Source organism: Neoarius graeffei, chromosome 13 (assembly GCF_027579695.1).
Source record: "Neoarius graeffei isolate fNeoGra1 chromosome 13, fNeoGra1.pri, whole genome shotgun sequence".
Taxonomy (NCBI): Eukaryota; Metazoa; Chordata; class Actinopteri; order Siluriformes; family Ariidae; genus Neoarius; species Neoarius graeffei.
The window spans coordinates 20,088,313-20,115,878 of NC_083581.1; the positions used below are offsets into that span (position 1 = coordinate 20,088,313).

General features: G+C 42.6%; 1 protein-coding gene across 2 annotated transcripts in view; it reads left to right on the top strand.

Moving 5' to 3' along the window:
* plpbp (pyridoxal phosphate binding protein) overlaps positions 1-27,566 on the top strand; it is a 98,469-nt gene that overhangs the window by 50,837 nt on the left and 20,066 nt on the right. Inside the window, exons 7-8 of one of the 2 annotated variants that reach the window (XR_009656056.1) lie at positions 26,091-26,189; positions 26,368-26,639. Coding sequence is in view for 1 of the 2 variants with exons in the window: in XM_060937317.1 (XP_060793300.1) it covers positions 26,091-26,189; positions 26,368-26,523 (255 nt within the window). In the remaining variant the exon portion in view is untranslated. Of the gene's footprint in view, positions 1-26,090; positions 26,190-26,367; positions 27,118-27,566 lie in introns of those variants that run through there. The other variant, XM_060937317.1, reaches the window with a different exon arrangement.

Here is a 27,566-nt window from a genome sequence, read left to right on the forward strand (position 1 = left end):
AGGCCTATGGGTTTCAGTCATGTGGCTTATCTGAGCGTTTTTTCCCGGAAGTGAAATATTTGTTGATCTCAACGGCTGCCTCGTGCAAACAACTAGGGATAAGTTATCAGAGTATGCTTGTAATCTAGACGTAATTGTGCGCTTTAGATATATTCAAAAGATTGCTATGTGCAATTTTCCCCTACAGTCTGGGAAAGAAAGATGTGTCATATGATCTCAAACTACCCTTCATTTGAGTGCCCTGACATCTTGAACTATCCAGTGTTGCTGACATCTTTCTGCACCACAAAACAGATGAAAGCGTGGAAGAGTATAGAGGCTTACAACTTTTTTGTATGTGGCTGGGTAAAGGACCTCGGTATCAAGTCGCTGCCGAACGAATCCTGTATTGTTTTAGCCTGTGTGTGTGTATAATATGTATTTTGTGTGTGTGTATATATATATATATATATATATATATATATATATATATATATATATATATATATGTGTGTGTGTGTGTGTGTATATACAGTCGTGTTCAAAATAATACCAGTGTGTTTAAAAACGTGAGTAAAGCTCAAAATCCTTATAATAGTTTTTATTTCCATGCATTGGGAACACTGCACATTATATTCTACATCAAAACATGAAGAAAAATGTATCAATGTTTTAATTACTTTACAGAAAATGAAGAAAAATGAATTTTGGGCTGTTCAAAAAAATAGCAGTGTCTGCATTTTTCATTACAAACTCAAATATTGACTGTATAAACTGAAAAAATCTTTAGGATTTAGCATTCCTGTGAATCACTAAACTAATATTTAGTTGTATAACCACGGTTTCTGAGAACTGCTTCACATCTGTGTTGCATGGAGTCGACCAATTTTTGACACCTGTGAACAGGTATTCCAGCCCAGGATGATTTGACAACATTCCACAATTCTTCTGCATTTCTTGGTTTTGCCTCAGAAACAGCATTTTTGATGTCACCCCACAAGTTTTCTATCGGCTTAAGGTCCGGGGATTGGGATGGCCACTCCATGACTTTAATTTTGTTGGTCTGGAACCAAGATGCTGCTCGCTTACTGGTGTGTTTGGGGTCGTTGTCTTTTTGAAACACCCATTTCAAGGGCATTTCCTCTTCAGCATAAGGCAGCATGACCTCTTCAAGTATTTTGATATATGCAAACTGATCCATGATCCCTGGTATGGGATAAATAGGCCCAGGGTGCGATTTGTGAAAAAACCAGAAGGGGGGGGGGGATGTTTTTTTTTTTTTTTTTTTGATCATGAAATGTCACAAAACTAAGGTAACAATAGGCTAACAGCTCAATAACATCCGATGATATCAAATGAATAACACTGGGGCAGCGGGGGCGTGGTCAAGCATCGGTCTGTGACAGGAGGGCGGAGTCAGGGAAGGTAAGTGGCAGAATCACTACACCTGTTGTTAATTATTGTGTTTGTGTGTCTTCTCAGTGACCGCGCCCTATTTAAGGAGAGAGAGCGAGAGCAGAAGGAGCTCTCGCCACAACTAGACGACTGATGTGTGTACGTGTGAGAGTGCAGATAGAAGCTGAATAAAAGCGAGTTGTGTGAAATCAGTTCTGTCCTGCCATCCTTCTGTCACAGACCGATGCTTGACCACGCCCCCGCTGCCACAAACACTAAATGAAAACGAACCAGAGATAGTAAATTCATCTTCCTATCTCTCTGACTAAATACACGAACACTAACACACAACAAAGTTCGCATTGCTTGTCGCGTTGCTGTGATGTTTCTCTCCCTCCGGATTAAATGGACAGTGACTCGAAAATCACTAAAATACATGAATACTAAATGAACAGTTTGCTCTGATGGCGCAGTTCATGTGGACTTTTCTGCTTTCCCGTCGGTGCGCTATCTGCCGCGTTTCGCCCTTCTTTAATCCACATTTCTGCGAATTTCTCAGCAGGGAAGGAACGCACGTCTGGCCCATTGACAGCGAGGAAAAGAAGGCTGTTCAGTGTGGATACATTCATTCTGTTGCGCTGATCAGTAAGGATGTGATTCATGGCGCTAAATCCACATTCACACTCTGGATATTGTTATTATCTACAATGTATCTATTTGCTGGGGACATTCGTGAACATCAAAGCTGCCACTTCGGGTCATTTTGAAAGTGAGTGCAATGTAGACCATAGAAAACTGTGTCACAACATGCCTGTCATGTCAACTTTTTTTTTGGTTTGTTTGTTTTATTGACGGGGTTGTCCCCGAGGATTTTTTTTCGGCAGAGATAAAAACCAGAGGGGGGGATGATCCCCACCATCCCCCCCAGCAAATCGCACCCAGAATAGGCCCGACACCATAGTAAGAGAAACATCCCCATATCATGATGCTTGCACCACCATGCTTCACTGTCTTCAGAGTGTACTGTGGCTTGAATTCACTGTCTGGGGGTCGTCTGACAAACTGTCTGCGGCCCTTGGACCCAAAAAGAACAATCTTACTTTCATCAGTCCACAAAATGTTTCTCCATTTCTCTTTAGGCCAGTCAATGTGTTCTTTGGCAAATTGTATCCTCTTCAGCACGTCTTTTTTTTAACACTCGGACTTTGCGGGGGCTTCTTGCCGATAGATTAGCTTCACACAGGCGTCTTCTAATTGTCACAGTACTCACAGGTAACTTCAGACTGTCTTTCATCACCCTGGAGCTGATCATTGGCTGAGTCTTTGCTATTCTGGCTATTCTTCGATCCATTCGAATGGTAGTCTTCCATTTTCTTCCACGTCTCTCTGGTTTTGCTGTCCATTTTAAAGCATTGGAGATCATTTTAGCCCAGCAGCCTATCATTTTCTGCACTTCTTTATGCGTTTTCCCCTCTCCAATCAACGTTTTAATCAAAACACGCTGTTCTTCTGAACAATGTCTGGAACGACCCATTTTTCTCAGGTTTTCAGAGAGAAATGCATGTACAACATGTGCTGGCTTCATCCTTAAATTAGTGCCACCTGACTGACACCTGTTTTTTCACAGACTGAATGACCTCACTAATTGAACTCCACACTGCTATTATTTTGAACACGCCCCTTTCACTTAATTATTCAATTACACAGACTCAGGAACATGCATATCATGAATGTTGGTTCTGTTGGTTTTCTACGACTTTACTACACCTACTGGTAAATTATTTGCCGTGTAGTAATATAATTTCTACCAAAAGCAGTGATTGATCTGGTTAGTCATGTTGGACTGCTATTATTTTGAACACAACTGTGTGTATATATATATATATATATATATATATATATATATATATATATATATAAAATGTGTATATATATATATATATATATATTTTTTTTTTAAGCTATTTGTTCGTCTTTTACAGCGAAGCGCTGCAAGTTGAAGGGTAAACAAACAGTTCGCTTGATTCTCACTTGTGTTCGCTCTTATCTCTCAGGTAAATCATTCACAAAGATCATCAGAAACCCCTTTAAAGACCTGGACCTTAGTTAAACAAGACGGAGAAGTGATCATGGCGCGTTGTAACTGTATGACCGGGTAAGAATTTTGTCGCAACCTTCATGCATATGGACTTTGTGAGGAGTAAACAAAGAAACAGATGGTTTAGCACTTCGTGACTAAAAAAAAAAAAAAAGTACCGTAAAATAACACCGCAAGAAAAGTACTTGGAAAACACTAACGACATAGCTGAGAGGGATATACAAACTAGAGGTCTGCGCGGGACAGAATTTTCAGTCCTGCTCCCGCCCGCTCCCACATTGTGCAGTCCCGCTCCCGCAAAGAATTATGATTTTCAGTCCCGCTCCCGCCCGCGCCTGCCATATTTTGTCCCGCTCCCGCCCGCAAATCCCGCATGATGCAGACGTTCGCGTTATTTCTCACGAAAGTTCTTGTCATTGGCTTGGGGAATTAAACATGCTGAGCTTAGCTGAGCTCTCCACTGACCGATCCTTCACCTAGCGCACGTAGCGAGGGTGCGCGTTGCCAGGCGGCATGCGCAGCTGAGGCTTTACAGAGATACCCAACACACCTACCAAAATCTACAGTGGATATTAAGAATATTGTACATTTGCATATAGCTTATATGTCACTCCTCACATTTACATTCTAGGAAATACAAGTAGGCCTATAAGAAATTAATATAATTTAAAGACACAGCGTGATGGTGCCCTGCCCCCTACTTTGAGTGGATTTGAGCATAAATATCTCCGCAGCAACAAAATCAACGCATTTCTCCACGGTCTTTGCCTTCAACGCATCTGTCACTTTTGCGTTGTTCCCTCTGAACTCCAACAATTGTTGTCCTTTTAAGACAGTACATACATGGCGATTCAGGCCTGATGTACCTGATTTATGGCCGTTGTATGTCAGAACCTTTTGGCACTTATCACAACAAGCAAAGGGCAGCTGATTTCCCTCTGTGTCGTACACGAGTGAGAACGACTTCCAAATGTCTGATTTCAGGACTCTTGACTTTTTAACGGTAAATGTACCTCTTTTTAAAGCAGCACTTACTTCTGAAGCACTGTGAGCTTCACTAGAGGAGCTCTGCTCTTCTGCCATGATCGGAGATCTCAAACACGGAAGAGCAGAAAGTAATCGGAAACGTACGCAAGATTAGACCACATCCGCAAATTTAGGCATCTTAAAATGTTTTTATTAATGCCAAATAAAATATCCAGCACAAATTATATATGATAGTGTAACCAAGCTTTGCAATTAAGAAAAGGGTGAATTACAGTAAATATATATATCAGAAAGCCTGAAACTAATACTATGGACCTGATATCAGAAGAACTAACATTCGCAAGGAGCCAATGGAATGCAACAATAATGAGACAACAAGGATATTCTTTTTGAGTAAATACTCGTATATTGTATACCAAAAAGTTATAAATAACCCAACCAAATAATAAAAATAAAAATAGTGTGTACACTATGAAAAGAAATGAATTGTCCCCGGGGCCCTTAAACGAAATAAAAAAATGGTAAAAATATAAAGTTGGTTCCCAAGTTCGAACCGTCGGGTACTTGTGTGAATAGGTGTATATGTCAGAAGGTTCACTTGAAGGGACGGCTCGCCATCGGGGTGACTGGAGGAATCCGGGACCACAGTTGTAGTTCAAACTATTGTAAACTAAACAAAACAAAACAAAAAAACCTGACCTACAAAAAGTAGGGTCAGAGGACATATATTTCAACTCTATTCAACATCAACACTCAATACTAAATCTAAGATGCATCATACAAAATATCTACGTGTCAAAAGATGTACCCTGTAACATCTAACACTGGCATGACTCACTCACAAATCTCATTTAAGTTTCTTCAGTTGTATAACATTCATTACATCCTAAGCGCATTGTTTATAAGCTTAAGTGTTTATAAGTTCTTAAGAGCTCACATAGTAACATGTCGTTCATGCGAGCTGTTATTCCTTAAGGCAAGTAGGTAAACAAACTGATCCAAATAAGATAAAGTAACATTGTAACATTCAAAGAGTTATCTTTCATAACCATAACATAACAATACAGACATAACATAGAAGCATCCTTTCTGATCTAAAGCTGAGAGGTATCAAGTGACAGAAGCGTGCTTAGTTTACTCTTGCACTAATAGGCCTATTCATGAAAGAGAAAATTGCACTAAAAATTACCCTCTAGTTACTCTAAATTCAGTACAGTGAACAGCTTCAATAAGTTGCATAGTGCAAATAAACATTACATTCAAAACACACATGAAATTACTCTCCTCTCCCTTTAAATTGTCATTAAGAAAGTAAAACACTTTCCCTTTAACTGTTATAAACACATCAACATGAATTGGCTACCACATCATGGATATGTTTATAACCGTTTCACCATTTACATCAGTTTACTCATAACACTAGCGTGACCACTGCATTCACTCATTACGGGCATGAGTGGGCAACCGTCATTCATGTCGGCGCGTCCATAACATCAACATGGATACTACACTTATTTAGTACGGGAGATAAGGTGGGACAACAGCACCAGGGCAGATAAAATGGCTTATTTCTCACCGTTGCTCGGTTGATGAATTTCACCGCAGATCTCTGGACGGACGGGGCAGTTAGCCGACTTCTCGTGGTTAATGCGCTCTCTGGGGGGATGTTACGACACTTGTTTTTTCCCTTTTCACCGGTTATGTTAAGATGTTAAGATGTTTTTTTTCTTTTAGCGGTTTCTTACTAGCTCACTCAGGTGACGGTTCTTGATGGTGATGTTTCTAACGGCTAACGTAACTTAGCGGCTCTGTTTAGTTCTGCAGCGCGAGCCCGAACGTGACTTGCGTAGCCTCTGATTGGCTGCTGATGTTACACAGCTAGTTGCGTGAGACATGTGGTGCCATGGAAATAACAATTCGCTGATGGAAACGAGTAAATGGTTCAAAATAAAAGTATCTATTCTGTGTATTCTGTGGATTGTATGTAGTGTGTGGGTAGTATACTGGGTAGTTTACTCTGTGTGCGTGTATGTGTGTGCGTGCGTGTGTGTGTGTTTCTAACCCTTGGTTACATCCTCCCCTCCTGAACCTATGCACGTCCCTGTGCAAGGTGGACAGCTACACGGCAATTATAGGAGATGGGGTGGGGGATTGGACAGGCTCTTCACTTATTTCGGACCAAGCTGTGGACAGTCCTTGGAAGAAGGATTTCACTACTGCGATCAGAGGATTTCCTAGCTCTGCATAGTCAAGCCGTCGTGGGGGTTGACGGTTGCGCTCAGATCTCCTTAGAGGTTCATTAGTGCCTGTGTTCTCATGATTATTCCTTGTTCCATTCTTTCCTCTCATTTCCTCTCTTTGTTCCTCAGGTTCTACTGCTCTGGGACCATCATTCTCCTGATCTTTGTCAGACATTGCTGGGGGAACTAAAAGTTGCTCTTCCTCCAGTACATGAGGTTGAATCGAGGCGGGTTCATTTACTTGTTCAGTTGGTGTGTCTCTATCGGTGGGCAAGTGTTCAGCATCACTCTGATGAAGGTTAGACTCAAGCATCAAAGGACTGCCTTTGGACATGTCAGGTAAGTTTAGATCAGGTATGTTAGGTTGAATGTCAAGTTTGGGTAGGTTGTCACTGTTTTGAACATTGAGTGGACAAGGACGTGGAAGTTCTTGGATATCGGTCAGGGGAAAGTGTGGGTGCACAGAACTCTCACTGACCATGGGGACAGGTGAACTCAACCAGACAGGAACGAGCGAGTAGTCATCGTCATCGGAGGAGCTCTCTTCTTCTACCTCTGGGTTTGCACGAGTTCTTGGCCTGCGCGGTACTGGCTTCTGCACAGGCTGACTGGTTTCCTCTGCAGGTAGGTACCCGCACGGGAGCAATAGGTCTCTGTGTAATGTTCTTTGGGGACCATTTCCAGTTTCTGGTTTAACGGTGTATACAGGGAGAGTGCCTGCTCTTTTCACCACCACATGGACAGTGGGTTCCCATTTGTCGGAGATCTTTTGCTTTCCTCGTATGCGAACATTCCTGACCAGTACTCGATCTCCAGGCTCCAGGTCTGAGGCGGTGACATGCCTGTCGTATCTTGTCTTGTTCTTCTGCGCTATGTTTGCCGCCTTCTCCATAGCCACTTGGTAGCTCTCTTTAAGACGTGACTTGAGGTTTTGCACATACTCTGAGTGAGAGGAGTGCTGGCCTTCTTGCACTGGCAGCTTGAAAGCGAGATCAACGGGCAGGCGGGGCTGGCGCCCGAACATGAGCTCATACGGGGTGAAGCCAGTGACCTCGTTACGGGTGCAATTGTAGGCGTGGACTAAGGGTCTCACATGGTCACGCCAACAGGACTTGTCTTTATTTTGGAGAGTGCCCAGCATGTCGAGAAGGGTGCGGTTAAACCTTTCCACAGGGTTACCCCTGGGGTGGTATGGGGTTGTCCGAACCTTGTGGATGTCAGCCACTCGACAGAGTTCTTTAATGGTGCGGAACTCGAAATCTGGACCTTGGTCACTATGTAACCTCTCAGGGATACCATAGTGTACCATAAAGTTCTCCCACAGACACTTTGCTACTGTGCGGGCTCTTTGATTGGGTGTTGGGATCGCAACCGCATATTTAGTGAAGTGATCGGTGATAACTAATATGTCTTTAGTCCCGCTTTTGTCAGGTTCAAGGGACAAGTAATCCATGCAAAGGAGCTCGAGGGGTCGTGTAGTCTTGATGTTGACCAAAGGGGCTGCTTTTTCGGGTCGCGCCTTTCTCCTCACGCACCTGCCACATGTCCTCACCTTCTCTTCCACATCTAGGGCCATCTTTGGCCAGTAGAATCGAGTCCTTATGAGATCCAGTGTCCGGTCGACTCCCATGTGGCCCATGTGATCATGCAGACTGGTGAGAACTTGGCTGCGGAGCTCGGCTGGAAGGACAAGCTGATGCATTCTCTGGGATCCCACTTGGCGTCGCCTGAACAGGATGTCGTTGTGGAGCTCAAGACGAGGGAGTTCACGGAGGAAGAGTGGAAGATCAGGAAGTTGGGTGCGCAAAATGGGGGGTGGCGTGTCCCCACATTCGATCTGGTTGATGACGTGTTTTATACATTGGTCAGCTCTTTGTTTAGCTGCTATCTCTGTCAAAGAAAGATGGGGAATGGTTGGAAGGCCTCCAAACTGATCATCTTGTTCATAGCAGTCGGGAACAGCACTGAAGGACACGGCAAGAGTCTCCACCAAGGCCACACAGTCTGTATCTCTTTCTATCTCATCAGGGTGGGTGCTGAAAGTGAGTTGTCTATCGCAGATGGCTTTAACAACAGAATGATCCACCACATCGATGTTCTTGGGATCGGAGAGATGATCTTGTGCAAACTGCTGTATGCGTTCTCTCTCCTTTTGTGATCTGAGATCGTCTGCCAGCATTCCATGTGGTCTTCGTGATAATCCATCCGCATCTCCATTCTGTCTCCCTGGCCGGTAGAGGAGTTTGAAAGAATACGTGGACAGTGCAGCTAGCCACCTGTAGCTTGTCGCGTCGAGTTTGGCTGAGGTTAGGATGTAGGTCAGCGGGTTGCTATCTGTTACAACGGTGAAATGGTTGCCATACAGGTAGTCGCTGAATTTCTCCGTAACTGACCACTTGAGTGCCAGGAACTCGAGTTTGTGTGCTGGGTAGCGACTCTCGCTTTTTGACGGGCCCCTACTTGCATACCCTATGACCCTAAGCTGGTTTTCTTGCTCTTGGTACAATACAGCACCGAGCCCGGTGGTACTGGCATCGGTGTGGAGTATGTAGGGTTTCTGAGAGTCAGCGAAAGCTAGAACAGGGGCTGTAGTGAGGCTCTGAATGACTGTCTCAAAGGCTTGCTGGCAATCTGGTGTCCAGCGGCTTCCAAAAGGGTCTTTGGGGTTGAGGTATTGGGCTGTCTTTGGTCTTGTGTCTGTCTGCTTTGCTCTGCATTTCTTGTGGTATGGTGGGCAGCCGGAGGTCAAGTTGTGGAGGGGCTTCACGATGCTGGAGTAGCCCTTAACAAATCTCCGATAATACCCAGCGAAACCAAGGAAGGACTTCAGCTCTCGCAGGGTCTGGGGAACAGGCCATGTCTTGAGGGCTGAGATCTTCTCAGGATCTGTCTCGACACCATTTCTGGAGACTACATGCCCCAGGTAACGGACGGACGTCTGGAAGAACATACATTTTTCTGGGGACAGCTTTAATCCAAACTCTTTGAGACGGGTTAGCACTTTTACAAGTCTTTCTTCATGCTCCTCAAGGGTTCTGGAGAACACTATTAGGTCGTCAAGGAAGACGAGGACATCTTTCAGATGCATATCTCCCATGCAGCGTTCCATCAATCGTTGAAATGTGCTGGGGGCGTTCGTCACTCCTTGGGGCAGTCGGTTGAACTCCCAGAAACCGAGGGGACACACGAAGGCAGTCTTTGCTTTGTCTTTCTCTTCGACCTCAATCTGGTAGTACCCCGACTTTAAGTCCAAGACCGAGAACCACTGTGCACCATTGAGGGCTGAGAACGTGTCCTCCAGCTTTGGAAGATTATAGGCGTCTTTGATGGTTTGGAGGTTTAGACGTCTGTAATCGATGCACAGCCGGACTTGGCCATTCTTTTTCCGGACGACCACTATGGGGGATGCAAATGGCGACTCAGACTCCCTGATAACTCCCGCATCCAGAAGCTCTTTGATGTGCTTTCGGACAGCTTTGAGGTCCTGCGGGTGGATTGGTCTGGCACGTAGCTTGAAGGGGGTTTCATCTGAGAGCTTAATTTGGTGTCGCACTTGGTCTGTTCGTCCAAAGTCCAGGTCATGCTGCGCAAACACCTCCGGCATGTTGTTGAGCTGCTTGATGATGCGTTGCTTCCACTCAAGCGGGATGGGGGAATCACCGAAATCAAAATCTAAGATGGGCTCAGGAAATGACTGGGCCTCAGAGGTGGTTTGAGGGAATTGTGGCTGCTTAGTCACACTGTGTTCTTTTAGCAGGATGGTCTGGTAGGCACTAATTTCTGCTATGGTGCACTTTGCAGGAATGACAATGTCATGGTCGGATTCATTGCTGATGACAACTGGCAGTTTATGAGGCCGTAGCTGAGGGAAATCGACCAGACCGGCTTTCACTAGTAGGCCACCTGGCAAGGGAGACGACGATGGGTGCTCAATGACCACAGATTTCTCATCCTGGAAGCCACGGACAAGGGCGACTCCCTCCTCCACCACCACAGTTTCACCGGCTGGAATGAGTTGAGGCGTCTTGCCTTGCATCTTCACTACCCCCTGGGGGTTGTTGCTTGCCTGTTTCCGTCTTAACTCGATGACTTTGAAGACTACTGCATAGCCATGTGGGAGGGGCTGGCAACTGGTTGTGTCAGTGTCGGAGTATATGTCAAAGAGCACGTCTAAGGTGTTGGTACCTATGAGTAGGAGGGAATGTGAAGTGTCAGGGACCACTAAGGCGAGTGTGTTTACATCTATGGGGGCTCCTATGAAATCTTTTGGAAAGGTAATGGTTATTGTGATGTAGCCAAAGTAAGGCACAGGCTGGCCATTTGCTCCTTCAACTTCCAAGAGGTCATGCAGTGGCTTAATGGGCTGTTCAGAGAAGTGCTGCTTGTGAAAGGACTCAGGAACTGTGGTGACTTGTGACCCAGAGTCAAGGAGGCAGTTGACCTCTTCCCCCCCTTACAGTTACCTGGGCTGTGCTCTTGGTGCCAACTAGTCGGTTTGGGAGTTGGAACTGGTGGTTCCGCTTTGAATGGCGTGGATGGGAATGTGGCTGGGTGGTAAAAGTGTGCGCTTTAATTTTGTTAGTTTTCACTCGTGTTCTATTTTCATGGTTTGTTCTATTTCTATTGCTTGTTCTGTTCTCATTACTTCCATTGTGTTCACTGGTTACACTGTTTTCATGGCTTACATTGGAGGGACGCTGTTGGCTCTCCTCAGCCCCTGTCTGTTCCACAACAGGAACTTTTAGTCGTTTAAAGGCAAACTGGAACCATTTCGGGCTTCCCACTGCTGCTGTCTTTCCTGAAGTTGCCTCTTCTTCTCTGCTACCAGGCGGGGGTTGGCAGGGTCAGTGCAGCAGGGGGCTATGTGGCCATCTTCACCACAGTTAAAGCAGTACCAAGGCCGGGGTTTGTTTGTGGGTGTTTTCACAGACTGTCTGTTCGTGCTTGTATCTGGGCCGTTTGTCTTTGGTGTTCTGTTCTGAGGCCTCCCTGCAGATCCCTTGTGGTTGGCGCCCTGTGTCTTTTTCTGTGACATAAAGGTGGTAAGTTGGCTTTGCAGACTGGCCACTTGTTTTCGCAGATCTTCAATCACATTGATGGCACCGGTGTTCTCCTCTGGTTCAAGAACATACACATCATGATAGTGGACCTGAGCTTTCTGCTTCGTGATGCCCATGTGTCTCTTCATGCGGGTGGACTTTGCTTCCTGTCGGTCTTCTTCAGAGCGAATCATTAACAGGAGGTCTGAAAAGTGGGGTGGGCTGTTTTTCTTTTGCTCTAGCTGCAGCGTGCTGATCAGGGTGTTATCCCAACACCCCCGGCAGAACTGCTTCAGGATGTGCTTGTCCCCCTCTTTGGGTGTAACTCCCCCTCGTCGTGTGGCATGGTTTAGGGCCAACTGGAGTCGTTGCAGGTACGCGGATGACTTCTCACCGGGGTCTTGTAGGGTGTTGAGGAACTGGGCAAAGAGCTCTTCTCCATCTGCTACCGTGCCATAGGCTGAGTCTAGCAGCTGTAGGTAGGCTGTAGGCGGTGATCCAGGCAGCAGGCCTTTAACAACATCCACTGCTGGTGAGAGTAAGTTTTCAAGGATCTTTCTGGATATCTGCAGGGGTGACATGCTGGGGTCATTCTGTAACATCTCAATGTGCGTGCGCCATGTGTCGTAGTCAGTCTCATGGTTAGGTATGGGGGTCTTGCCAGAGAAGGAGCGGAGTCTCACTTGGGACTGCATGTGAGGGAAGGCGTCTTGGCTCCGTACAATGTGCTCGACCACAACCTTCTGGATGTCAGGTGGGTTCACGTCGCTTAGGGAAAGGGACGGTGCTCTCTTAGCATTGGCTAGTGTGGTATGAGCAGCATCTCCATGGCCGTTTGGTGTAACATTGGGAAGTGAGATGTGGGGTGGTTCTTTATAAGTTGGTATGGACGGGGCTGTGGTCTCGACATGTGCAGAGGTGGGCTCGTCAACTGTGTGTTGCATGGCTTCTATGTCTACTCCTATCTGGGACATCATCTCTTTTAAGACCTCTCCATAATTTTTGCCACTCATCTTAGCTAGTCGCTTGAGCTCAGTTAAGTATGTTTTGGTAACATTACAGCCAACTTTGGTAGTGTACGTGCTACTGAGTGGTTTAACTTCATAAAGGGAGGGAAATTCACCTTGTGTCGTGTAAGTGTATGGTAAGTGAGGCTCTAAGGTTTCGATAGCTGAACCGCTAGAATATTCAACGATCAGGTTTTGGAAGAATTCGGACTGTTGGTCTTCAACTAAAAGTACTCTATCAATTTTACCATATTGTTTAAGGAAATCAAGGACTTGTTCGTCTTGTTTGGGTACCTGAGTTATCCCACTAACTAAAACAGCATTTGGAATTTTGACACCAGACTTCTGTATAAAATCCATATTAATAATAACAGATTGCTGCTCAATATTGCTGCTCAAACAATTGGCTCCTGGCTGGCTCGCCACTTCTGTAACCAAGCTTTGCAATTAAGAAAAGGGTGAATTACAGTAAATATATATATCAGAAAGCCTGAAACTAATACTATGGACCTGATATCAGAAGAACTAACATTCGCAAGGAGCCAATGGAATGCAACAATAATGAGACAACAAGGATATTCTTTTTGAGTAAATACTCATATATTGTATACCAAAAAGTTATAAATAACCCAACCAAATAATAAAAATAAAAATAGTGTGTACACTATGAAAAGAAATGAATTGTCCCCGGGGCCCTTAAACGAAATAAAAAAATGGTAAAAATATAAAGTTGGTTCCCAAGTTCGAACCGTAGGGTACTTGTGTGAATAGGTGTATATGTCAGAAGGTTCACTTGAAGGGACGGCTCGCCATCGGGGTGACTGGAGGAATCCGGGACCACAGTTGTAGTTCAAACTATTGTAAACAAAACAAAACAAAAAAACCTGACCTACAAAAAGTAGGGTCAGAGGACATATATTTCAACTCTATTCAACATCAACACTCAATACTAAATCTAAGATGCATCATACAAAATATCTACGTGTCAAAAGATGTACCCTGTAACATCTAACACTGGCATGACTCACTCACAAATCTCATTTAAGTTTCTTCAGTTGTATAACATTCATTACGTCCTAAGCGCATTGTTTATAAGCTTAAGTGTTTATAAGTTCTTAAGAGCTCACATAGTAACATGTCGTTCATGCGAGCTGTTATTCCTTAAGGCAAGTAGGTAAACAAACTGATCCAAATAAGATAAAGTAACATTGTAACATTCAAAGAGTTATCTTTCATAACCATAACATAACAATACAGACATAACATAGAAGCATCCTTTCTGATCTAAAGCTGAGAGGTATCAAGTGACAGAAGCGTGCTTAGTTTACTCTTGCACTAATAGGCCTATTCATGAAAGAGAAAATTGCACTAAAAATTACCCTCTAGTTACTCTAAATTCAGTACAGTGAACAGCTTCAATAAGTTGCATAGTGCAAATAAACATTACATTCAAAACACACATGAAATTACTCTCCTCTCCCTTTAAATTGTCATTAAGAAAGTAAAACACTTTCCCTTTAACTGTTATAAACACATCAACATGAATTGGCTACCACATCATGGATATGTTTATAACCGTTTCACCATTTACATCAGTTTACTCATAACACTAGCGTGACCACTGCATTCACTCATTACGGGCATGAGTGGGCAACCGTCATTCATGTCGGCGCGTCCATAACATCAACATGGATACTACACTTATTTAGTACGGGAGATAAGGTGGGACAACAGCACCAGGGCAGATAAAATGGCTTATTTCTCACCGTTGCTCGGTTGATGAATTTCACCGCAGATCTCTGGACGGACGGGGCAGTTAGCCGACTTCTCGTGGTTAATGCGCTCTCTGGGGGGATGTTACGACACTTGTTTTTTCCCTTTTCACCGGTTATGTTAAGATGTTAAGATGTTTTTTTTTTCTTTTAGCGGTTTCTTACTAGCTCACTCAGGTGACGGTTCTTGATGGTGATGTTTCTAACGGCTAACGTAACTTAGCGGCTCTGTTTAGTTCTGCAGCGCGAGCCCGAACGTGACTTGCGTAGCCTCTGATTGGCTGCTGATGTTACACAGCTAGTTGCGTGAGACATGTGGTGCCATGGAAATAACAATTCGCTGATGGAAACGAGTAAATGGTTCAAAATAAAAGTATCTATTCTGTGTATTCTGTGGATTGTATGTAGTGTGTGGGTAGTATACTGGGTAGTTTACTCTGTGTGCGTGTATGTGTGTGCGTGCGTGTGTGTGTGTTTCTAACCCTTGGTTACAATAGACATAAATTAATAATTTATAAATTTTATTTTAAGCACGTTTTTAGTTAGTGGGACTGCAGCTTATCACTTCTCCCGCCCGCTCCCGCATTGTACACTCCCCCTCCCGCCCGCGCCCGCAATGAGCTTTCAAAATTTGTCCCGTGCCTCACTGCTTTGCGTCGGGTCCCGTGGGAGTGCAGGGTTCTAATACAAACCTTTCATGAAGTGATCACTGCAAACTTGAGCATGCTCCCTTCGATTTCAGTGAGCGATTCAAAAGCCACCTTTCCTGACGTCTTTTTAAGAAATTGTATTCGTTTACCCTTTCTTATTAGTTCACGGGGAACCCTGAAAACTTTTCAGTTTCATGGTTTGATTGATTCGAACAACCTAAAACAATGCAAGAGTAAGGCATTTTTCATGCGAGCAGTGCACCGTCTCCATACAAATGCTGTGTCAACTGAGCTTTGGTAGACCACCAGCTAAAGTTTTCAATAACTAATGAGGCAGATGTGATGTCACGTGAAACCCAGCAATTGTTTTCTTCCTGTTTTTCTTATTTGTTTTATTTATTTATTTTTCTTTGCGTGAAAACTCATTTTTGAGACACTTGCGATGCTTGAAAACGCTCGAATTTTGGCACCCTGATCAAATGTGTATAAAATTACAAAGTTACATTGAGGAAGGGAGTGGGTGTCATCCCAGAGCTCTATAGCGCCCCTGAGAACAGGCTATGGTTGAGATGAAGTTGCTACAATTGGCATGAGATTTGGTGTGATCGATACTTTTTGTGATACAGACAAAGTTCACTTGTATGTATTTGACTCTGCCCAACAGGAAGTCAGCCATGTTAGATGGAATGTGGGATTTTGAAATTCTCCCACGCTGTTTTGAGGGGCTTACGATGGCTCAAAACTCAAATTTTGCACATACATTTGTCCTATGATATAATTTGAGTCGATATGGTAAATTAGTCTAGGTGGGCTTCATTAACTCCATAGCGCCACCTAGTTCAAAAATACAGATTTGACAACCTGTACATATTCGAAAACGCATGAAATTTGGGACACACGTCAGTCATGCACATTGAAACTCAGCCATAAGGGCTTGGCCCCAGGTGTGTCTGGGGGACTCCACAGCGCCCCCATATGTCATGGAGATTCCTGTCTGGTATATAGTGTCAAATTTGGTAGGTGTGTGTGCAGTGCACCTAGACGAACAAAATTGCCTTTACATTGCATCAGCTATACTCAACAGGAAGTGAGGGGTTTTTTTTGTGCATTTTGACGTGTTGTGTTTTAACAAACTCCCTCCTAGGCAGTTTGTTGGATCCATGCCATATTTGAGTTACCTCATGTGAAGACGAGGCTGATGTAAAATTGCGAAGGGATTTGTGATATCTCGCAAGATGTTGAAATGGCGAACCAATAAATTTATACATTACGCCACACAAACAGGAAGTGAGTCATAAATTCATCATGCGTTGCCTGATACGGCTCAAACTTCACAGGTTATAGGATATCATGGTTCTGAAGATATACACATGCCTAAAGACACCCTCTGGTATAGCACCACCATTTGGACATGGACAGTAATGACTCCATTGCCAAAACACGTGTTACATTTTGATGTACTCTTTCTAGGCAGTTTGTTGGATTCATGTCATATTTGGTATATGTCATGTCAAGGTGTTGCTGATTTTTAATTTGTGAAGGGATTTGTGATATTTTGCAAGATGCTGAAATGGCAAGCCAATAAATTTATGCCACATGAACAGGAAGCATGTTAAAAATTCACCATGCATTATCTGATGTGGCTAAAAATTCACAGGTTATAGGATGTGATTGTTCTGATGATATGCCCAATTTGACCCTCTGGTATAGCGCCACCATTTGGACCTGGACAGTAATGATTCCATTGTGTAAAAACTTTGACTCATGAAATTTGGTATTCACCTCAATCCTGGCCACCGCTACTCAGGGATAGAGGCTTGACCCCTGGTGTGTCCATTGGACTCCATAGCGTTCCCACGTCATTGAGACTTCTGCTCAGTATATAGTTTCACCTATCAGTGTCAAATTTGTTAGGTATGTGGGGTGCCCCAAGATGAACAAAACTGAAATGCACATTGTTTTAGTCAATTGACTTGAGACAGGATTTGTGATATCTTGCATGATGTTGAAATGGCGAACCAATAAATTTGTATGTTTCGCCATGCAAACAGGAAATGTCATAAATTCACCATGCATTGCCTGATGGAGCTAAAACCTCACAGGTTATAAGACATCAGGGTTCTGATGATATCCCCATGCCCAAAGTGATCCTCTTGTGTAGCGCCACCATTTGGACCTGGACAGTAATGATTCCATTGCTGAAAAACACTAACTCATTAAATTTGGTACACACATCAGTCCTGGCCACTGCTACTCAGGGATAGAGGTTTGGACCCGGGGGCAATGCCCTATTGTTTTCGGCATGTTCTCGTGTGTGAGGGCCCTTTATTGTCGCTAGCAACTATATTGTTGTATTGTAGTCCTGTGATGTTTAATGTAGCAGCATGGTCCTGGAGAAACGTAGTTTCGTTTTAAGTGTGTATTGTACCAACTGTATATGGTTGAAAATAACAAAGACCTTGAACTTGTTCATTATATGTAAAGTGAAATATTTCAAGCCTATTTTTTGTTTTACTTTTGATGATTGTGGCTTATAACTCATGCAAATAAGAAGTCCAGTATCTCAAATTATTAGAATACTTCCTAAGATCAATCAAAAAAGGATTTACAGTACAGAAATTTCCAACTTCTGAAAAGTGTGTTCATTTATACACTCAGTACTTGGTTGGAGTTCTTTTACCATGAGTTACTGCCTCAGTGCAGCATGGCATGGAGGCAGATCAGCCTGTGGCACTGCTGAATTGTTACTGAAGTTCAGGTTGCTTTGATAGATGATTGATAGAAAGGCACTGTTTTTGGGTCTGGGGTTTCTGATTTTCCACTTGACAATAGCCCATAAATTCTCTATGGCGTACAGGGCCAGCCAACTTGCCTGACCAGTCAAGCACAGTAATATCATGGTCAGCAAACCATTTTGTAGTAGTTTTGGCACTGTGGGCATGTGCCAAGTCCTGCTGGAAAAGGAAATTGGCATCTCTTTAAACAGACCTACCAACCTTTACGCATTTTGCGTAGCAGATACGCATTTAGACATCAAACTACGCTGCTACGATTTAACACTTCAAAATACACAAAAAGCCATTGATGGCGTTGAGTTCAAAGATCTTTAATATTCCGGTTCAACTGTCTGTGCATTCGCGCACTAGGCAACTCGTCTATGGGTGTGACCGCATTGACCAGCAACCTGTAGAGAAAAGAAGACTTCGACCAATCACAGCACTAGTTTTAAAGTCTTCAAATAGGCCTAGGCTATGAGGCTAAGCGGAGAGCCGAGGAGCCGTCAAAACGAAAGTAACGACATTTTGATTTTCATCCCTCTCGGTCGATCTTCATACTGTGACTGGTTTTACAAGGGAGGACGGTGCTAAACACCATTTCGAAGGTAAATGGGCAGGGCAAGGGTATTGTGAATAAAGCAAGGACAACCGTCCTAACGCCATAGTTCAAAGCACAGTGTTCCGCCTTATCTGAAGGAAATATTTGTTCCAGCTTGTTTTGATATTTGACCCAGGCTTCTCAATCCAAAAAATATTGTATAGCCTAAAGTGAAAATATAGTAGCCTACTGACGTTTCCATCCAGTCAACCGATAGACGCGTTAAAATCTTCTGAACTAGGCTACTCATGCATGTGAGATTCAGTGAGCAGCGCACGAAGTGTTTTCACGTAAGTGCGTGTGGTGGAGGAGGATGATGTGTGTTTGTGTATGTGTGCGCCTTGCAGTTAATAATACACATGACGTCAGATGAGGATACTGACAGAGAGAGGGAAGCAAATCTAAAAAGAAGCGAGTCTATGCCCCTCAGAAGTTCCTAACGAAGTATCAAGATCAATGGCCATGCCTCCGCCCCTCTAAACTGCCTAATCATGTGTTTTGCACAGTGTGCAATTATGATTTTGACATTAGCCATCAAGGAAATACAGGTAATAATATTGCTAACATAGAAATGCTTGCATACATAGGCCATTATTTTTTCCAAATTGGACCAGGTCAGTGAATATGAATATTATAAAGGCTATGTTATTGGATAGGCCAGAGTAGCCTATAATTTATTTTCAGTAAATTTTTCTGTAAGTGTGGTTATCAGTTTGCATTTACTAAATATTAATATTGAAAAATATATATTTATATAGGTACTCTGGAATATTCACTTTCGATGTTTAGTGTAGCCTAGTTCAAAGTATAGCAAGGAGCAACAGAATCTCTTTTACGGTCAAAACTAAATTTATGAAAAAAGGATTGAGTGTGTGTGTGTAGCTGCCACAGATTCAGTGCCAAGATTGGATTCATTCTTCTTACAATCCCAAGACCTCAGGCCTATACGAGCAGAAACACTTTATACAATGCACTTAGCAGAGCACAATATAGCTTTAGCTGTGGCAGATCATGCCGGCCCACTGTTCAGGAAAACGTTTCCTGACAGTGAGATAGCAAAACAATATGGCTGCGGTAGAACGAAGACAACTTCCATAATGAGAACATTGGCCAGTCATGATGATGAATGTCTCACAGAAATTATGAAAAGGTCTGCATTCAGCCTGGCCACAGATAGTAGCACAGACATGGATGACATAAAGATGTACCCAATTGTAGTTAGGATTTTTGATGCCAGTGTTGGGAGGGTCGTCAGTATGATACTTAAGATCTGTGAATCTAGAGAATCTACAGGGAGAGCAATATTTGATCTACTTGATGGAGAGTTAAAACAAAGATGCATACCATGGTCAAATTGCATCAGCTTTGCAGCTGACAATGCTGCGGTCATGCAAGGTTTGGGGAAAGGTGTAGCAACTTTTTTGAAAGCACAGCATCCACACATCTATTTACTTGGTTGTCCCTGCCACCTCATACACCTAGCTGCGGAAAAGGCATCCAGGGTGCTTGGTGTGAATGTGTAAGACTTCCTCATCACCATTTACTACTATCTGGACAAAAGCAGCAAGAGGAAGTCAAATCTGTGTGATGTTCAGGTCATGTGTAATACAGAGGTGAGGAAGATCCTCAAGATGGCAACTTCCAGATGGCTCTCCCTGGGGCAGTGTGTGAACCGTCTTTTGCAACAGTGGGATGCTCTCACAGTTTTCTTTGAAAATGAGGTGAAAGCAGGGAAGAAGACCTCCAGCATGCCAAAGTCTGCTGCTGGTCCTATTAAAAAATCCAAAGCCACAGCCTCTACCAGTTATCCTGCTACAGTGCAGCCCAAGCTGTTCTCTTCCAGCCTACCTAAGCTGCCCACATCCTCTCCTGGTCCTGCCCAGATGCCCAAAGCCACATCCTCCACCAGTTATCCTGCTACAGTGCAGCCCAAGCTGTTCTCTTCCAGCCTACCTAAGCTGCCCACATCCTCTCCTGGTCCTGCCCAGATGCCCAAAGCCACATCCTCCACCAGTTATCCTGCTACAGTGCAGCCCAAGCTGTTCTCTTCCAGTCTACCTAAGCTGCCCACATCCTCTCCTGGTCCTGCTCAGATGCCCAAAGCCACATCTTCAACCAGTTATCCTGCTACAGTGCAGCACAAGCTGTTGTCTTCCAGCCTACCTAAGCTGCCCATACCCTCTCCTGGTCCTTCCAAGAAGTAAAAAGCAACACCACTTAGTAAACCAGAGGTTAAAGCTCCTGCACATACTGCTCCACAGTTTGACTTGACAACTTTCCTCTTCAAGCAAAATGAAGTTGGAAAGAGAGGTGCAAAAGAAAAATCAAAGTCTGAAAGAACCAAGAATGAAGAGAAAGGGGATCTGACAAAACCTGAAAAGGTGCTTAAGTTCCTCACCAACCCTATGTCAAAGGTCTATGCACTTTTTCTGCAGAGGGCCATACCTATTTTTGATATTGACAACAAGATGCTTCAGAAAGAGGAGCCATGCATACGTATCCTGCTTCCAACATTGGAACTGCAACTGCAAAAGATATTGCTTTCATTCTGTAAACCTGAGGTTGTGATTACCATTATAAATGAAATTTCTACAGGTATCAGACCAACCATCACAAGGGAAATGCAGCTCCCTGATGAGGAACTCTCAATTGGCCATGACACCAACACCTTCATCCAAAGCCAGGGCAACCTAGAACTGAGGACATTCTACAGAGATGTCAGGAGGTTCTTTTGTCTGCAGCAGACTACATGATTTCCAAATTTCCATTTGGGGATGTGCTGCTTATGCATGCTGTTGTGGCAGACATAGAGAAGAGGCAGGCTGTGAAATTCCTTTCTCTAAAGTTTTTCATCAGCCGCTTTCCTTCTGTTCTGCCTGAAAAGGTCACTGTGGATCAAGTAGAGGATGAGTTCCGGATATATCAAACTACCAGGCTTGAGGACAGCATCCTCAGGAAGCGCATTGATGAGTCCTGGAGAGACATTGGCCAGTTGAAAAGGGGGTGTCTGCCAGTCTTCTCCAACCTTTCAGCAGTCATGCTTGGAATTTTGACAATTTTCCACAGCAATGCTGATTTGTGAGAGGATTTTTAGTCTTGTAGGCAAAAACAAGACCCAGTATAGAGCTAGCATGGGCACTGATGTTGTAAGTGCTTTGGTGGCAAGAAAGGTGAGCTTGGCTGCAAAGGGGACTGTTTGTCACATAGAAAACTTCAGTGATGCCCTCCTCAGAAAAGCCAAGTCAGCAAGCTATGAGGAAAAGCTATCAAGAAAAAGAGCCACAGCTACTAGGAGTGATGAATGACTGAAAACAGCATCTCATTCTCAGTCAAATATATTTGGTTAAAAGGACCTACAGTAACAAGGTTATGGTGAAGGAAAATAGCATGCCTTTTGAGATTTTCAGTTATTTAGTATTATTTCAGTTACTTATGTTGTTTAATATCTGTCCAAGGGACATAGCAGTTTTCAGTTATTTATCAAGTCTAAAGTCTGTTTAAAAGACATAGAAAGCCCTTTGTTTTTTCTGTTATTTATACAGTATAATGTTAAATGTCAAAGGGGCATGGCATGCTATTTGGGATTCTTTGTTGTTTTATAATGTCCAATGTAATTAAGACACAATATGCCAAAGGCAGTACATTTATCCCTTATCTTTAAGTTTAAGGTCTGTTTAAGGGACATATTTTGGGGGATTTTCAGTTACCTTGTGCCAAATGTCTTGGTGAAAGCATTGGATAAAAGGACCTAACAACATTGTGGTGAAGGAAAATATCATACCTTTTGAGATTTTCAGTTATTTCATGTTATTATTTCAGTTATTTAATATGTTGTTTGATATCTGTCCAAGGGACATAGCAGTTTTCAGTTATTTATAAAGTCTAAAGTCTGTTTTAAAAGACATAGGCTATAGCCCTTTGGTTTTTCTGTTATCTATACAATATAATGCTAAATGTCAAAAGGGACATAGCATGCTATTTGGGATTCTTTGTTGTTTATAATTCCCAATGTATTTAAGACACAATATGCCAAAGGCAGTACATTTATCCCTTATCTTTAAGTTTAAGGTCTGTATAAGGGACATATTTTTCGGGCACAGTTGCCTTGTGCCAAATGTCTTGGTGAAAGCATTGGAAATATATTCATGCCTTTTCATTAAAAGAGTTCTTGTTTTCTTCATAGTCTACTTGTATGTTGAATAACTAGATATGGTGGTGAGTGGGAACTCTGTGCTTAGTAATACATTGTAATGAGTGAGCAATCAATACTGATCAGCAAATGTGCCTGACCTCGCGCCGTGCTGCGCCGCACCGCCGCGATAAGTAGCTACTCAAAATTTTTTTCCAAGGTTGGCAGGTATGCCATTAGAATCTAACAATCTACTGTAAAGTGTATTAATGGAATGCAACATTCCCTGTTACAGATGGGAATTTAAATAAATGCAAATTTTTTAGATTGTAGGTATTGTATTAAAACTGTGTGGATGTGCCAGAAGCCAAAACCATGCATGCAGGCCATTTTCACTAAAAAGGGATTAATGATCTAAAAGTGGAGTCTGGTCTACTTTTAGAACTTTAGAACTTATTGCCATGTTTGTGTACAGAAAACAAGCAAGTTATTTAAACCAAAAAGTAAGTACACTCAAAAGTAGTGGATATAGAAACCACTCAGTGGGATAGATCCTTACACACTAACAAAGAAGAATTTTTCCTATGAAAGAAAAATTTACTATTAAATTTGACTGGTAGAATAAACTTTGATCCTATCGTAGCCGTAACTAAATACAAAAACAATAGTTATGCATACTATTAACTTAATGTGAAGATAATTAACAGAATCAACAGATTTTTAAGGTGCCCCCCCAAAGTGTGCATATTTTTAGCCTTTTGTATTTGTAATTATTTGTATCTGTGCATGCGAGCTGGTGGAATCATGCATGTACAGATACAAATAAGTTGATGAACTTAGTCATTCATTCATTCATTCATTCATTATGAGTTGGAAAATTATCCATCCGTTGAGTTCCCCCCCGACATCACAAACTACCTGGTGCTGCAGACATCCATTCTACATGGACAAACTGATGAAACCCTGGAAGAGCATGGAGGTGTACAACTTTTTATATGTGGCAGGGTTAAAGATCTGGGGATTAGGACACTACAAGATAAATCCTGTATCGTTTTTGCCCAGGTAAATAGGAGTTTCTGGGCTTTTTGTCTGCGTCTTTGCAATGGTTGCTAGGATGCTAAAACGACAGTCACTCAATTCCCAGTCCTCCCTGCTCTTCTCTTCCAGCAGGCATCCCAGATCTGTAGAATTTACCCAAAATGTTTTTTTTTCTTCCTTTCTCTCTGTGCGTGCATGTGCATGTACGCGAGGGTTAAATGTAGAGGAGGATTGTGACAAAATAAAGGCTTGTTTGTCTTAATTTACCCCCAAATGTCCACTTGAAAAGTGTTCGGCAAACCAGCTACCAGATTTGGGACACTACAACATCTCTCATCTCATCTCAACTCGTTATCTCTAGCTGCTTTATCCTGTTCTACAGGGTCGCAGGCAAGCTGGAGCCTATCCCAGCTGACTACGGGCGAAAGGTGGGGTACACCCTGGACAAGTCGCCAGGTCATCACAGGGCTGACACACAGACACAGACAACCATTCACACTCACATTCACACCTACGGTCAATTTAGAGTCACCAGTCAACCTAACGTGCATGTCTTTGGACTGTGGGGGGAAACCGGAGCACCCGGAGGAAACCCATGCGGACATGGGGAGAACATGCAAACTCCTCACAGAAAGGCCCTCACCGGCCACAGGGCTCGAACCTGGACCTTCTTGCTGTGAGGCGACAGTGCTAACTACTACACCACCGTGCTGCCCGACACTACAACATCCTGAACTATTTAGTATTGGCTTCAAAGTTGAAAAAAATTTGCAGCCCACTAGATGGCGCCTTTACAGCCCAGTGGTTGAGAAACACATATATATCTCATCTCATTATCTCTAGCCGCTTTATCCTTCTACAGGGTCGCAGGCAAGCTGGAGCCTATCCCAGCTGACTACGGGCGAAAGGCGGGGTACACCCTGGACAAGTCGCCAGGTCATCACAGGGCTGACACATAGACACAGACAACCATTCACACTCACATTCACACCTACGGTCAATTTAGAGTCACCAGTTAACCTAACCTGCATGTCTTTGGACTGTGGGGGAAACCGGAGCACCCGGAGGAAACCCACGCGGACACGGGGAGAACATGCAAACTCCGCACAGAAAGGCCCTCGCCGGCCCCAGGGCTCGAACCCAGGACCTTCTTGCTGTGAGGCGACAGCGCTAACCACTACACCACCGTGCCCCCCCCCACACGTTGACTTACGACTGCGTTTGGTTATGACTGACTGGTCGTAAGTCGGCCTATGTTAAATGAACATAAGTATATTCTGATGTGTAATGATATTGTAATCATCTTAAAGTCTTATTTTATCAACATTTTCTTATTTCATTACCTTGGCTCATTATTTGGTTTAAGTCAAACACTGCATACTCAGGGGTGAAAGTAACTTTTATTTCTTGCTGGTATATTATTTTGAGCCATAGTGCGCGAGCACTGAAAAATACACCTAATTATTTATTATTGTCTACTTATCAAGCATTCACTAGGACTTATCACTCAGTCGTACTAGTATAGTACTTTTTATCACACTATCACTCTTTCATCCACCTGTATCAGTTTTTGATTATAAATAAATTGCAAACATTTCAACAACACAATTGTTTTAATTACATTTTTTTTAGCTGAACAGTTGAAAACTAACTTTTCATTTTGGACATTGGACACAGAACAGTGTAACAGAACAGGAAAGTTACTTTGATTACCAGCTGCACACATTATAGCACAAGATCTGGTTAAGCTGTACACATGCTGTAGCTCGCTCTTTGTCCAGCGAAACACTGCACACATAACAGAAGAGGCTGGATGCAGTGTTGCCAGATTGGGCGGTTTTAAGTGCATTTTTGGCGGGTTTTGAACATATTTTGGGCTGGAAACCGTCAGCAGTATCTGGCAACACTGGCTGGATGCTGGGCGCTGCCGGGAGCTGGGGCGGAAACTGTCGTACGCTCAGCTGGGAAACACTTGCCAGTCATAACCAGACGGTCGTAAGTCGACGACTACCTGTGTGTGTGTGTATGTGTATATATATATATATATATATATATATATATATATATATATATATATATATATATATATACACACACACATATATATATATATATATATATATATATATATATATATATATATATATATATATACACACACACACACACACACACACATATATATATATATATATATATATGTGTGTGTGTGTGTGTATGTATATGTATAATATATATATATATATATATATATATATATATATATATATATATGTGTGTGTGTGTGTATAATGAATGAGAGAGGGAGAGAATTGTAATGCATTTGTTTCAATGTTAAAAGTTGTTGTTTTTACTAAATTCCATTTAAAAATCGTGTGTAGGTTCTGCTAAAGCGTCGTGAAGAGGTTTGTGAAAGTCTGAATCTTCCACTGGAACAGGTTGAGCTCAGTATGGGCATGTCCACAGACTTTGAACATGCAGTGAGTTATTTGCTTTCTTCCTTGTTCACTTTGTTTTTAGAACTCATTACGTGAACCGTGTGCTTTCAGTGTGATACAGAATTCAAGACAGAACATATGAACTAGAACTCTGTCATCTGCATGCTCCACCATGAATATTTAAGACAGCCATGTCTGTGTATTGTCTGTCTTCTTTCAGATTGAGGTTGGCTCCACGAATATCCGTGTTGGTAGCACCATTTTTGGAACACGGGAATATCCAAACACTCCTAGTCCCAGCCCAGAAAAAAAGCCAGAGGTTGCATCTGAGGAGGCAGCAAAGAAGATGGAACGTCTTACACTAAAAGAGCATTAAATAATACACAAATGCACTGAATTGGCATGATTTAAGAGAACCGAGCCCAAAGAACAAGACATATCTTAACTATGGACTTGGTTTTCTTAGGAAAGGGTCAGGCCGAAAAGTTGAAGGTAAGTTTCCTCTCGAGTAGACATACGTTAATCCAGTTTCAAGCAATTTTCATGTTCTGTTTAACAGTATACTGGATGAAGTGTTTTATTTAAAAAATTTTAATAGATAAACACATTTTGCATTTCTTATCTGAACTGTTAACAAATTATAGCTTATGGTCATTGGATGAAGTATAGATTGCAGTGTTTTCTGTCAGTGGACCACTTTTTTGGTCTCTCAGTATGACACAATGCTGACCTAAAAAGATAGTGTCGACATAAATGCACATGTATTGTGTAACTATTTGTCTGTTGCTGTGAATGTTGTTTTAAAGGAACTGGTGTTTGCTATTATTCACAGAAAAGTTGCATAAACTGAAAATTGAAAGGGCAAGTTCCAGAGCAAGGGTGGATGAGTGATTTTAGAACTCTGACATTTTGTTAATTGTGGCTATGATATTTTTATGGTAATTTAATAAAACAATTTACTGTGTGCAAATACCTGTCAAAGGTAAATGGGAAAATTGCTAGTTTTCCACTGGTGGATTGATGAACAGTTAAAGAAAGTGAAAACCATACATTTTCACATCGCATCTCACCAAAATCTGACAATTAGAAGCATTTTCAATGACCCAGCGTCCAACAGTTTGACAGTTGTCCTTGTCATGTTTTTCAGGGTCTGGAAAGAGTTTTTATCAAACATAGATTCAAACATAGTTCAAATTATGTGGAAACTGCTCCTAATAAAATAATAAGAAATGAAAATTACTGCTCACTTTGAGTTTGCCACAGAGCGCACTCAACATGGAGAAAACACAATATTGTGATCTGGTGAAACCAAGACCTAACTCTTGTCATTATTGTATGTGTTATATCTGGCCAGTTCTGTTACTAAAATGAAGCATGTTCGTGGCAATTTTATTGATTTACTTATATATAAAAAATAGC